At 31.6% G+C, this 14821-nt stretch overlaps 2 protein-coding genes across 3 annotated transcripts in view; both read left to right on the forward strand.

Annotated features, from left to right (window-relative positions):
• LOC18601193 (glutamine synthetase cytosolic isozyme 2) lies at nucleotides 1712-5405 on the forward strand. Its single transcript, XM_018119641.1, has 12 exons — nucleotides 1712-1884; nucleotides 2423-2462; nucleotides 2566-2669; nucleotides 2811-2859; nucleotides 2987-3093; nucleotides 3227-3314; nucleotides 3812-3940; nucleotides 4063-4137; nucleotides 4230-4283; nucleotides 4406-4443; nucleotides 4545-4704; nucleotides 4975-5405. The coding sequence occupies exons 1-12, from the start codon at nucleotides 1811-1813 to the stop codon at nucleotides 5125-5127; spliced, it is 1071 nt and encodes a 356-aa protein (XP_017975130.1). The 5' UTR covers nucleotides 1712-1810; the 3' UTR covers nucleotides 5128-5405.
• LOC18601194 overlaps nucleotides 6387-14821 on the forward strand; it is a 33378-nt gene continuing 24943 nt past the window's right edge. The window contains exons 1-5 of one of the 2 annotated variants that reach the window (XM_018119600.1): nucleotides 6485-6565; nucleotides 6711-6813; nucleotides 7004-7099; nucleotides 7773-7957; nucleotides 8045-8149. In XM_018119600.1, coding sequence (XP_017975089.1) covers nucleotides 7051-7099; nucleotides 7773-7957; nucleotides 8045-8149 — 339 coding nt within the window. In that variant the 5' untranslated portion in view covers nucleotides 6485-6565; nucleotides 6711-6813; nucleotides 7004-7050. Of the gene's footprint in view, nucleotides 6566-6710; nucleotides 6814-7003; nucleotides 7100-7772; nucleotides 7958-8044; nucleotides 8150-14821 lie in introns of both variants that reach the window. The other variant, XM_018119599.1, reaches the window with a different exon arrangement.

Genomic DNA, 14821 nt, shown 5'->3' on the forward strand with positions numbered 1-14821 from the left:
TAAATAAAGTGCTCCACCTACAGCCTACATTTAAAGACCCTTCAATTATTTCCCCATCTCTCCTAAATTTGTTAGTATTTCTTTACTTTACTTTTGCAAATGTGAAGATATGATGCACAATAATAATGGCTTTTTTTTGACAAAGTCTCCTGTTTTTGATTGTTAATAATTGTTCATAAAGCTATTCAAAAAAAAAAAAATTGTTCATAAAGAAGAAAAAGAATAAAGAAGGATTTTAAACTCTCACGTCTTCTAAATTCTCTTATTTTTGAACTCTCCAACTGAGTTCAATTTTTATAAATTGCATTTGAATAATTTTAAAGTCGGTTAGTTCAATTAATCAAGAAAAATTTTCATAATCGAACTAAATCAATTTAACCATTAATCAATATTCTTAAATGAAATAATTATTTTAATCAAATTAATTGAATTAAATTAATTAAAATTTATCGATTAACTCAATTAAATTGGTTTTAACTAATTTTACACACCTTACTCTCCGTGTCCCTCTAAAATCAAAATTACCATTAATTCATTTGATAGATGTAATTCATGTAATAAAATATGAGTCAGAATGTATATGAATAAAATATAATATTATATACCTATATATATTTAAAAAAAAAAGAAAACCCTCAATTATTAGTTCCTCAACTCAACATGCACGTAGTTGACCGTTGGTTCCTTCGTCCCTCCGCAGTGGTCGACAGTCATGAGCCAACCAAACATAAGAAAAAAAAATTAAGAATGATTAATTTTTTAATTAAATTATTTTCTATTAATCCAATAAGCTGGACTTTTCTGATAAACGATTAGATTTCCTCCACGAGCGATAAGTACGAGTATCCACTCTTCTTAATTTTTTTTAAATAAAAAATGAAAAAATTACTAATAGTACAATTCTTTTTTATTTATTTATTGAAAATAAAAATAAAATTGTTTTTAATGAAAAAAATATTAAAAAATAAAATCATAAAGCTTTAAGAATTCCTTTATATTATGAAATCAACAAATTAGATTTGATAATTTTAGACACGAAATGAAAAGACACGTGATTAAATAGATTTGAATTTGACCTTAATATGTTTCATGTTTAATTATATCTGACACAAATAATACGTTTAATTAATTATGTTATCGTATTTAAACATGTATATATGACATATTTATCAATTCGTTAAAATTAATTATTAAATATTATTTTAAACTTACTTAAATAATTTTAAATAATTATTTTAATTTTTTTAAAATTTTATAAAGATAATAATGTAATTATCCCCACACACTAATTTTAAACTTTTGATTTGTTTTAAGGTTAGATGTTAATTATGGATTTTATTAATATGAATATGATAAACTGATAATGAATTTTATATATATTATTTATATTAAATTTTATTGTATTTAATATTCTTATTTTATTTTATTATAATTATTTTTATAATTTTAAATTTTAAATTTAAAAAATAAATTTATATTTAATTATAAATATTTTTATTTAATTATTAATCGTATCGCTTCTTGAATGAACTTGTTCAAAAATACCGTCTCATATAATATTAAACATATTTGTATATATATTTTAAATATTATTATAAATAATTATTAATATTTTATTTTTATTTAATTTTATGTATTTTATATCTAACTCGACAGGAAAACAGGAATCCCCGTCTGACAACAGACGCCGTAACCGCATTATAAAGGGCAAAGCAAACCTCCCTCTGTGTTCTACGTCTGCGTTTCCTACTTTCTTTCATTCTGAGAGTTTGAGAGGAAGAAACCTTTGAACTCTTTTCCTTCCAAGAACATGTCGCTTCTTTCAGATCTTGTTAACCTTAATCTCTCAGACTGCACTGAGAAAATCATTGCTGAGTACATATGGTCGGTCCCCTTCAGTTTTCCATTCTTTCTATATTTCTCCATGTGTATTTGGTTTCTTTGAACGTGTCTTCTTTTTTGTTTTGAAATATGTCTAACTCAGTGAATCTGTCAATGGGTTTGGTTTACTTTTTTGTGTTTTTGCTTTTCATTTCTAGTTGGTTTCGCCTATACTCTGTTTTGCTTGCTAACATAATCAAAACAGAGTTTGTTATGAACTTTGGTTTTGAGAAAGCTTCTCTTTTCATTAACTGTATTGATCCATGATTCAATAATTGTAACTCAAAAGTGTCCAGAATCTTATGTTCTCATCTTCTATACTAAAAATTTTCAGTTGATGGCTTCTGCCTAATGATGGGTATACTTTGCTTTTTGATTGTCTTCTTTTTCTGATTGTTCAATAGTTTCACAAGTAATTTCGAGGCAACTTTTCGCTGCTTTTGAGTCAAAGTCTAAAAAATCACTAACTTCTTTTCCCTGCCTTTCATCTTTGTTACTACTGATGGAAAACTTTTTGCTTTTTAAATTTTTTAATGAATAGGATCGGTGGATCTGGCATGGACCTCAGAAGCAAAGCAAGGGTAATTGGTTTTGCCCCTAGGAAAGTTTGTTTTTTTTTTCTGCTATTGTCTACATTTATAAGACTTTCTAATAATATGACTGCTTTAATTTTGTTATGTAAAGACTCTTTCTGGACCTGTGAGCGATCCTTCAAAGCTTCCCAAGTGGAATTATGATGGTTCCAGCACTGGTCAGGCTCCTGGAGAAGATAGTGAAGTGATCTTATAGTATGTTTTTTTTTTGCCCTTTTCTCTTCAATCTTTTTCCTTTCATTGAAAAAAGTTGAAATATTTGGTTCTTTAGCCTTTATTGTTTTCTGCAAGATAGTGATGGATTTTTTTATATATATTTTCAATGAAATGGAACAGTCCTCAAGCTATCTTCAAAGATCCATTTAGGAGGGGCAACAATATTCTTGTAAGTTCTGTTTCATCTGCTATATTTTGTAATTTGTAACCCAATCTTTTTGGACTAAATGTATGGTTAACTGAATGCTAACTTCCAGAACGTGCAATTGACCTTTTAACTTTGATGATTGAATTAGGTCATGTGCGATGCTTACACTCCAGCTGGTGAGCCGATTCCCACAAACAAGAGATGCGCTGCTGCAAAGATATTTAGGCATCCTGATGTTGTTGCCGAAGAACCCTGGTATTTTCCGTCACTTGCCATGGTTTTCTTCCTTCTTTTTTGGGATTAAATTGGACGAGGCTTAGGGGAAAGGAGAGAATCCAATCTTTTAACTACTTCACACTGTGTGATTTAATCTGATACGGGAGAACAGGTATGGAATTGAGCAGGAGTATACCTTGTTGCAGAAGGATGTTAAATGGCCCATTGGATGGCCTCTTGGTGGCTACCCCGGACCTCAGGTAATGAAGCTTTCTTTGCTTTCTTTCTTTCAAACATTATTTTGTATTTCATCTTTATTTTACTAGGTTTGTTGTTCTCTGTAATTCATTAATTGCTGGACTCATAAGCATCTGTCTTTTCTTAAAACTTTTGTTTATTTGCTAACCCAACTTTTGTCTTCATAAGGAAAAAGTAACTGTCATGCATTCACACGAGCTTCTGTTTTTTCAGTTTCTTTTGTGTTCAGCATGCTAGTTTTTTTTCCCTCCCTACTGCTTTTTGTGCCAACCATCTGTAATGATCTCTGCAGAACTGCCACCATGTGGATGGATGATATTAGTAGCGTACGATTGCTCTTAGTGATGCCATATTTTTAAAGCAGTTTTGTTAATATACTCCTTTTTCTATTAGGCACTCGCTTTCCTAATTATATGACCATCTGGACATGTTGGAGGATTCAAGTTCTTTCTCATAGAGAAGTAGTAGCTGATATGATGCTTTTGTTTTTGCTTGACAGGGACCTTATTATTGTGGTGTTGGGGTCGACAAAGCCTTTGGCCGTGATATTGTTGATTCTCATTACAAAGCTTGTTTATATGCTGGAATTAACATCAGTGGCATCAATGGAGAAGTGATGCCAGGACAGGTAAGAATGACCATATTTTCTTTTTAATTTTATGTTCCAAGTGTTAAGGTGCTGATTGAGGCTGCTTCATTGTTTCTCAGTTATTGATTATGTTAAGCTTAACCTTTCTTCATCTTTTATAGTGGGAATTTCAAGTTGGTCCAGCAGTCGGCATCTCTGCTGGAGATGAGTTGTGGGTTGCACGTTACATTTTGGAGGTAATCCAGCATGCTTTAGTCAAAGATCATACAAGAGTTTTTGCTTCTACTCTAGTTGTTTTGACCTAATTATTTTTGTTTCTGAATTACAGAGGATTACCGAGATAGCTGGAGTGGTGCTCTCCTTTGATCCTAAGCCAATTCAGGTTCGAATAGTTGGTTCCATTAGCAATTGTTTTCTCCCTTATGGTTCAAACAGTGTGTTCTCTGCTTTGCTCAAAACTAGGGACTTAAAGCTTATTGAGTTATTTACCTTGTTTGATCCCAGGGAGACTGGAACGGTGCAGGTGCTCACACAAATTACAGGTACGTTTTTAATTGATTCTGAGAAGTTGATGGAAGAACCAATTAAGTACTTTTGTCGGTTTTCTCTTGTTCCTCATTATGAAGTTTACATGATGTTTCAGTACAAAGTCGATGAGATGTGATGGAGGCTATGAGGTTATCAAGAAAGCAATTCAAAAGCTTGGGCAAAGGCACAAAGAACACATTGCTGCATATGGAGAAGGCAATGAGCGCCGTCTCACTGGGCGACATGAGACTGCTGACATTAACACTTTCTTATGGGTAAAAACTCGTAGAACATCATGACATTTGTTTCCCTCTATCACAGTCTGTATAAGTAATGTGCAATGTGTCCAATGCACTTCAGAATGAATTTGTCAGCATTGTCATGATCTGTGTGCTTTTCCATGAAGCTCCTACATAGTGGTTTGCCATTGAAGTTCTTAGCACCATTCTAACTTCTTTGGTGTGCTATGTGTAATCTCCAAGAATGTGCCTTGTCTGAAATATCTATCTGATTCTAATGTTCTTGTCATTCCAACTGTTGGATAGGGTGTTGCAAACCGTGGGGCATCCATCCGTGTTGGCCGGGACACTGAGAAAGAAGGAAAAGGGTATTTTGAAGACAGGAGGCCAGCTTCAAACATGGATCCATACGTTGTAACTTCCATGATTGCTGAGACCACCATCGTGTGGAAACCATGAGGGCAATTGCTAGCCCATCTTTGTGATGTCGTTGCTCTCTTTCCATGGTACAAAGGAAAGAGCTTACCTTTTGTTTCCAGTAGGATACACTCATTTCTGTTCAGTTAGCACAGCTTTCTTTCCATTTTCAAGCTGTGCATCAAGGGCAGTAGCCCTTTATATTCGAGGTAGCAAGGGTAGTTTCTGTTGCTTCCTTGCAATTACAGTGTTAAATAAATACGAATGCTTATATTTCAATAATGAAATCTGAAAGGGCTGGATTTTCAATTTCAGAATCAGTTCATCTGTCTTTGCTTTTGCTCTGTTTTTTTCTCTGTTTCATTCATACTTCAAAGAAAAAAAAAATTACTACAACATCTATACGTTATCAAAGATTTAGGAGAAGAACTTCTAAAGATCAAAGTGGCCTTTGCAAACATTTTGGAATATTTTTCAGTCAAAGATTTGAATATATTTATATTGAAAAAAACGTAAAATTATTTTTTAAAGTATGGGAATGTTTTTTATTTAACTATTAATTTTAATAATATTTAATTTGTAAGCATATAAGAATTTTAATTACATTGAATAACTTTTATTAAAAATATACTTTTTGTCTATTAATAAAATTTATCTAGTTTTATAAATGAGAACTTTAATCACATTGACCGGCTTTCTTTAAAAAACTATTTTTCTCAATTCTAATAATATTGAATAATTTATAAATTAATATTAGTACAAAATTTCAATTTTTATATAATTGAAACATTAATTGTCTTTTATTTATATACAATAAACTTTACACTTTAGAAACATTTGTATTTTATATGTAGTTATTATTTTTAAAAAATTGTATTAATGTGTAATGCATGTGACAATAAAAAGTAATAAGCAATTCAGATACTAGAAAAGTTTGTGAGTGTGAAAATTGAATTGGTAAATTGTTTTTTAAGTTAATTGATACAAAAATAGTATAATAATTAGGATTCTTCAACTCAAAATTAACTAGTTATATTGTTTAATTAATTTATAAATTTTTTGGTTGATAAATATTTGAGAAGAAAAAATGGAAGAAAAAATTAAAAACATAAAATATAAATTGATGATAAAATGTTTATAGTTAATTAACGCAGAAAAATAAAGAAGTTTATTTTTTTTGTTTATAACCAAAGCCCAAAGCATAAAGCATAAAGCATAGAGCCCAAAGCCCAAGCCCAAAAATTTCCATTCCTGGTTTCGTCATTTTTATTTTTCTTCTCTGCCTGCCTGCCTAACGGAATTAAACCCACGGTTTTAGGTAAGGAGGGAATAAAGCAGGCACCGGCGAAGATGTTTGTACGGAAAGCAGCGGTTAGTTTGCTAAGGAGAGTTCGCCTTCCTTCTCAATCCATCTACGTTTCGGCTTCTGCTTCCCGACCAGTTAAGGCAACCGCCACTCCATTGCCGTTTCCTCTTTCCAGTACGTTTCGATTCCATATGAAAAGTTTCAACATTTGTGATCTTTATTTCTGTTAATTTCACTCTTTAAAGATTGAGATTCAAATATTTGAATTCAATTGAGTGAAGCTACGTTGACTTAAATCAAGCCTTTATCCTTTTAAAAGTGAAAGAGCTCAGTTCGCTTGTTTATAAGGCCAATTATTTGAATTATTTCCCGGAGGCTGTATCTAGCGCCAGCAGTTCGTGTTATTGTGTGGTAATGTGAAGGTAAGAGTATAACAGATAAACGGCTTGAAGCGGACGTCAAAGTAACAAAACATGTTAATTACACGAGTTACGTGACATGATACGTTTGATATGTTTAAATACGATTAACTTGTTACACAGTTAACCCATTTAGACATGTGTATAAGTATATTTCTTCTATATCTCATTGATTTTGTTAATATGATTGCAGGCAAAATAAAATTCCCCTATCAAATTGGTTATGGGAGTTCATGGAGGATGAACCATGCTGATCCTTCTATTTGGATTATTCTGTCTGTACAAGCTGGTATATTCTATTTTCATGGGGTTTCCAGAAATTTAATTTTAGTATGTAGTGACGTGACAATAGTGTTTTCTTTGTCTCACTTCTTTGTTTTGCGATATAAGCTAACATATATGATACAAAGTAGGCTTGCAAGAAATAGGAGAATGGCTGTCTTTATAAAACTAGTGTTTTCTACTCCTTGTCAATAAGACTCCCCATAAATTTAAAAAGAAACAAGAGCAATAGTTGCAAAAAAAAAAAAAAAGTAAAATTCATAGATAAACAACTTAATTAACCTACAAATCCATTTCTAGGAAGTCCTCTATTGATGTCTCAAAAATAGATAAACATCCAGTTTGGGCTGACTCATCAACTAATAAAGAGCTTTAATAAGGATAAGGAGGTTAGCTTCATTTGTGTACTATATTTTTTGAGGAGCTTTCCTCACAAAACTGTGTCCGTTTTTCATGAAAGGCATCATTATTCTGCCTCTAAGTAACATTGCTTTGGAGTTGAACCAAAAGAAGACAAAATACATGTATTGCTTTAAGGTGTAGCTAACATCAATGAAAATGCTTTAGCTGTTTAAAAAGTACTTTTAACCTCATTTTACTCATTTGTTTTGTTTGGTTATTGTTTTATGAATGGTAAATTGCTGAATAGTTCTTTCTTGATGACTCTGGTTTCTTTGCAGCTATAATTTTGGGTATAAATGTCAACCATGTTTTAGCAGAAGATGTGTCAACAAGTTCTGAAAGTGATGAGCAAGGTGCTAATATTGTTGGATTACGCAAAATCGAGGATGGCTCTGTGATATCCAATATACACACATCTAAGTGGAGAGTTTTTACGGATAATGGGAGGGACTACTTTTTGCAGGCAAGCATTTTTTTTTCTCTACATTTTGTGTCTCTGTTTTAGTTTCTGATTTGCTCTCTCTCTCTCTCTCTCTCTCATAAATGATAGGGAAAACTAGAGGAAGCAGAAAAGTTCTTCCTTTCCGCACTCAAGGAAGCGAAAGAAGGATTTGGGGAGAGGGATTCCCATGTTGCATCTGCATGCAACAATCTGGTTAGTCCACTTCTGAAATGCTTTTGGCTATTATTATTGTGCATGAAGCACAAATACTCCGACACTCTCTATTCATATCTTATCAATTGCAGTACCCTGATCCTCCCAATACTTTTGGGCACGTACCTGATACTATAGAAACAAAGAACAAGAATTATCTTTGATACTCTAGGAATACTTGTTGATAATTGAGCCATAATTCATGATATGCAAATGATGTACATTGTTTGGATTATATTGATATTGAGGTTTTGATGTTACTTCTATTGTTTAGGACTTTGAGTGGTTTAAAAAAATTGCTTCTACAAGGAAATGGATTTGAAATAGCTCTGATTAGACTTACCTTTTTTGTTATTCTCTTTGAAGCACACTACATTAACACTGCTTAATCCCTTATCACTTATATCATAATGCAATTTTAGGACTTAGATTTTATTTTTCTATATGGTAAATGCAATAACTATTTTAATTTCATGACGGATGAATGGCTCATTGATATCTTCTATAAATATCAAGCAAAGTTTTTATTTTTAGTTGTAATTCTTCTTATTCTGGTTATTTATAGTCTTATGCACGCAAAGACACATATGTACGACTTATCACAGTATATTGCCCATATGAGTTGTCCACTTTTGAATATTAGTTGTGAGAAATATACAATGAATTTCTGGTAGGTGTTCAAGAAATAAATTTTCGCTAGGCCGCTGATAGTAACGGATATTTCCATAAGTGAACTAATAAGGTTCAAAACACTAGCTTATTTCAGTCTCATGATTTTGGCTAAGTTTGTTTCTAAATTACAGAGAGCAGTTGCAATCTTTGTTGGTTCTATATAGTAATTGTCTTTTATTGATTGATTAAAACTTGTAATTGTCTTTTTGACTCCTCCAGTATCTTCTTTAATGCGTGGTTTTTGGCAAAGACTGGTGCTTTATAATTCATTTTTAACATCTCACAACAGAAATATGAGGAAAAAGAAGTTTGCTGAGGAAAAAAATGCAAGAGAGGGAAGTATTATAGAATGATGTGGACTGTACTCTGTGGAAGACATCAGCTGATTAGCAAGTGACGTCTTGGGTAGGGGGAACTTGGAAGATGTGGTTTATAAGATGGTAGTAACTATGATTTTATTCAGCAATATGAAGTCCAGGTTTTCCAAAGATGTTGGTTACGACAGTAAATTTGTCATAAGCTAGGTGTATAATACTATGTAGAGCTTATACAAATAATGTTGATGCCAATGTTGACTGTTGAGGTTGAGATAGGGTATATTTAAGTTCAAAGAGTGAAAAGTATCATCAAGATGATGGAAGCAATCACAGTACAGATGGTATCGTGGTCGGGTACAGTTAGTATGAGATTATGGATCGGGCTATGGTAGGTGTCAAAAAGGTTCAGGCACCTTAAGTTTGCAATAGTGATTTATTGCGGGGTTTATTGGTGATGGACACGCACATGCATTCTTAACAACACAGAAAATGCAGTTTAATTAGAATTATGGATGTTGATTACCGATTCAAGATAGCAACAACATAAGGAGATAGAAAAACAGTAAGTGATGCTACTTCTTTTCTTTAGATTCTAGAGATAGCAGCTTGGAAGCTTCTCACTTCCCTTGGACATTTCATTCCTCTCCCTATACGCGTAGATTTTGTGAAACCCTAATATTTTTATAACGGTAAAATGGTCATTTGACCAAAAGGCAAAATGGTAAATTTGACCAAAAATGGAAAAATGGTAAATTTGACTATATTTAAGATAATCCTAGGTGAACTTCTAGGAATAAATTTTCACACATAATCAAAGCTTATTTAAGTAAGAAAAACAAAGTAATAAAAAATTAGAGAGATTTACAAAGTAAAAGGGGTAATTTTCACACTAAGGGCAAAATGTTAATTATATACCCGAAAGTAGAATTTATAACTTTTCATAGATTTTAGAACCTTCAGGCATCAATAGCATAAAGAAAATCACAGTGGACTTTTTCTTGGTATAAAAAATTTGTAAAACAACATAAATAGCCTTTAGGGGGAAAATGATCATTTATCAAAAGACCTTTAGTATGCCTTAGGTATAAAAATCTTACTTTCATTCTTTTTTCTTCTCCTCCCCCAAACCCGCTGTTTGGTATTCTTCATTGTTTTTCTCCTTATTCTTCTTTGTTTTCTTCATATCTCACTCATTTGAACTCCAAATGGAGTGTTCTTGAGCTCGTGTCCAAGGTTTTCAGCCATCCTCTTTCATAATCTCCCATCAAAATTCTCAACAAAAACCTTCATGCTATTCTAGCTCTGACCGAACCTATTTTAAAGAGATAGAGTTTCTCTCTTCAAACTAGCTTGCAAGACCACTTCCAAGTGTTGCTCTCTTTCATTTTCAAGCACTTTCCACCTCCAAATTGGTCTAGATATTGAGGTATATCAAAAAACTTTCATGATTAAGTTGTGATTAGTTCTTAATTAATTAATTAGTGCTAACAACTAGTCTTATTGTTTGTGTTAGGACAACTTCACCACAAGTCCACCAAGGTAAGTAGAAGTTGAATTGAGATAATTGTGATAGTTAATGATAGCTTAGAATGTGGATTAGGTGCTGTTTTGATGAATAAGGATTAGTGATGAAACAATTGGTAAGTGTTGTTAAAATGATTAATTGAGTGCTGTAGATGACTAGTTTAATGACGTAATTTTGTTGGTGTAACTTGACTTTAATTTATTTAAGGTTGGAATTATGAATTGTATGAATGAATTAAGTGCTGAAAAATGATGATAATGTTAATGGAGTTATGAAAAGAAGGATATAGCACTAGGTTGATTAGTTAAATTGTAGTTAGAAACTAGTTAGTAAAACTAGTAAAGTTTATTTATGGAAAATTCATTTTTAATATCAATGTAGTTTTGATGCAACTCACTCATAAGTTTTGTTGACTTCTTCTTTCAATCAACTCTAACCCTCAACTATCACTCGAAGTGGATATATGGGGTCTTGGTGGTGCCTAAAAATATAAAATTTACATCAAATCAACCAAAACACTAAATGAATTTCCATAAGCAAATTTTACTAGTTTTGGTAACTAGTTTCCAACTACAATTTGACTAGTTAACCTAGTGCTAAATTTTTTTTTTTCATAACTCTATTAGCATTTTTATTATTTTCAGCATTTAACTTATTCATATAATTCATAATTTCAACATTGAATAGCTTACTTAATGTCAACTTACATCAACATAATGCCAATCATTAACCTAGTCATCTACACCACTCAATTAATTGTTTAGTCTTGCAGAGCCCACCTTGTAAGAACTAAGTCCAACCAAGGGCAAACCGCCCATGGAGTAGTGCCAACCCTTACTACTTGGGGTTTTGCTCATCTAGAGCACATAATCTTTGATGTCCTAATCATATAACATTAAGGGCCATCTGACACCTTTTACCAAGCATGTGTCCCAGTTTGCCAACACATGACTAGAATCGCACTCCCTACTAGCTAGGAGATCAAACATTATGCATAAAGACTAGTGTCTACTATTGTAAGCTATAGGTCTTTACTTAGGTGGCTCCACTTCATTGATAGTTTAATTCGCCTTGTTTTGACTCTTTCGGTTTTTATAGCAACTGTAAAGAGTCTTTTTAATAATGAAAATTGTAAAACAAGACTCTGGAACAAAATAGATGATGAATTTCTTGCAAATAATTTAGTTGTTTATATTAGGAAAGACATTGCTAGCCTTTTCAGTACAGAGTCAATAATTGATGAATTTGAATCTAAGAAACATCGTCGAGCACAGCTTTCCTAAAAGATTATTTTAAGTCTTTCTTTTTTTGTTTCTTTTGATTTACATGTATCAAATTATTATCAATTATGAATATTTTAATTATTGGTTAAATTTAATATATTAGTTTTAAAAATTTTTAACCCTTATTCCTCTGTCTTTGGCCTCTCAACAAAAGTTGGCTAGCTCTACTCCGGGTTAGCAAGCTCATAAATCCCTCTTGAAGAATGACGTGTGCTTCGGTGGTAAATTATAGAGAAGAAAGTAAAGTAAAAATAAAAGGACAAAAGAGAAAGAGAAAGAGGTGTGGAGAAACTTAAGAGTTAAAGAGGGTAAAGTTGAGTGGGGAATAGGGGGTCATTTTGCTATTCTTTATTTGTATTAGTTATTAAATAACAAAATTATTTTGAGGGGGCCATTGAGAGAAAAAATATAGAGTATATAAAAGATTTTAAAAATTTTGGAGAGGCTACAACCCCACTATAACTATAAAAGCATCCGTCCTTGACCATTACTCATTTAACATATCCCAATGGGTAGTCACACCATGTCACCCAAATCAAGTCCACTGATATGGCGATCCTTCGAATGCTTCCAAGATTCATCAACCATGATACAATTGAATCCACATGGTCCATATGAAATTATACGTGATCAAAAAGGTATACGTTTCTAACAATCTTTATCACGCATCATATCTTGTTCAAATTCTCAACAACAAGGTTACATATAATATGCTGTCAACATTAAATGCATTCACAACGTCCTTATCAACTCATGGTCAATGTGACCAGCGATGCATTTTATCAAGATTAAATCATTAAACAAAACTAATTTCAAATAGCTTGCCTTTCCAACAATCTTTATCACGAACCATATTTTGCTAAATTCTTAACAATAAGGTTAAATATCATATTTCCTCAACATTATACACATTCACAACATTATTTTCAACTCATGAGCAATATGACCTGCAACACATTTCATCAACATTTAATTCATCAAACAAGCTAATTCAAATAGACGCTTGTTCCCTTGTAAGTACATAATGGTAGACACATTTATGTAAATATGTATACTCTAGCATAGCTTTTGAAAGCATACTTTAAAACATCATTTCAATTCATATAAGACTCACGAACACACATCCAAGATCAGCATATATCAAGTATCCAATTGCACGTTGGAAAATTTATATTTCATGCATTTTTAATATTAAAGTAGTTTTGATGCAACCCACTCATAAGTTTTGTTGACTTTTCCTTTCAATCAACTCTAACCTTGAACTATCATTCTAAGTGGTGTGTGGGTTTATAAGTAGACTATTAGTTTTGTTAGTTAGTTTCCAACTATTATTTGACTACTCAACCTAGTGCCAAATTCTTCTTTTTCATGTCTCCATTAGCATTATCATTGTCTAGCACTTAACTCATTCATACAATTCATAATTCTAACATTGAATAGCTCATTTAGTGTCAACTTATACCAACATAATGCCATCATTAAATTAGTCATCTACACCACTCAATCATTTTAACAAAAATTATCAATCTTTTCATTATTCTATTAATCCTCATTCATCAAAACATCTAATTCACATTCTAAAAGATTAACCATCTCAATTATCTCAATTCAACTACCATTTACCTTTGTTGACTTGTGAAGTTTTCCTAGTACAAACAATAAGACTAGTAGTTAACATTAATTAATTAACTAAGAACTAATCACAACTTAATCATGGAAGTTAGGGTTTTGATAGACCTTAATGTCTAAACTAATTGGAGGTGGAAATTGCTTGACAATGGAAGATAATAGTACGATAGCGTTTGGTACTGTACAATGTAATGTGATTATAGGTAATGTGATTGCAGGTAATGTGATTGCAAACAATGTGATTATAGGGAATATAACATTGCAGTGTTTGGTATATAAGTAATGTAATGATTAAAATGCAGAGAAGATAACATTACAGTGTTTGTTTTACAAGTACTTTACAGGGTATGTGATGTTAATTTCTAAAACTACCCTTATATATTAAAATACAAGTTTAACATGTATTTTTTTATTGTTAATTTTTATATAATGTCATTTTTAAATATATTTTTAATTAAATATTTTATTTTCATTTCTTNTATATTTTATTTTAAATATTTTTTAAAAAGATAATATTTTATTTTTATTTCTTAATACGTTTTATATGTATACATTAATGTGATAGCTTCCTCTCTTGTAACTAATATCAAATTGGCAATAAAATACCCATAATTCTCAATCTCCAATTAATTTTTTTTAAAAATATCATAAATATAAAATAACTTGCTATCAAGCTAAAACAAAATATCAAGCATAGCATCACCAAAACCATATAACTGAAAATCATAAATGAAGTTCCTTGATTGATGCTTTAAACCAAAAGCCATAAAGTTCTAATAAAACCAAAGTTGAAGTCACTTAAAGGATAGACACACCATTGTTAAAAAACAAAAGAGTTCAAAGTTAATAACACTATTAAAGTTCACCCTAAATTGATAACTAGCTCATTGCAATAACAATATCCATCATTGCTTTAGATTGAGCCACTAAGCAAAGGCTTCACATAAATTTTCTGCAACTCCTTTGACAATGAAAATAGATAATTTATCTTCCACATATCACTAGAGATGATATGTCCAGCCTTAACAATTTCTTCAGGAGTCAAACCTTCAACTCCCTGAACTATCTTAGCTACACGCTTTTTCAACTTTGCATCTTCAGCCATGAATTGAAAACAACTTGCTAATTTATCAATTCCTTCCCTTGCACCTTGACAGATTTCTCCAATTTTATCCACATTAGATTGGAATGCATGAACAATGTTGTCACCACTACTTTTTGTCTTAGATTTTTTGCCACTCACCTT

This window comes from Theobroma cacao, chromosome 4 (assembly GCF_000208745.1).
Source record: "Theobroma cacao cultivar B97-61/B2 chromosome 4, Criollo_cocoa_genome_V2, whole genome shotgun sequence".
NCBI lineage: Eukaryota > Viridiplantae > Streptophyta > Magnoliopsida > Malvales > Malvaceae > Theobroma > Theobroma cacao.

Excerpts from the sequence above, each read along its gene's own strand:
- LOC18601193 (XM_018119641.1), top strand. The coding sequence starts at position 1,811 with ATGTCGCTTCTTTCAGATCTTGTTAACCTTAATCTCTCAGACTGCACT. Across the intron at positions 2,860-2,986 it reads GGAGGGGCAACAATATTCTT|GTCATGTGCGATGCTTACAC; the intron begins GTAAGTTCTGTT and ends TGATTGAATTAG. Across the intron at positions 3,094-3,226 it reads GTTGTTGCCGAAGAACCCTG|GTATGGAATTGAGCAGGAGT; the intron begins GTATTTTCCGTC and ends ACGGGAGAACAG.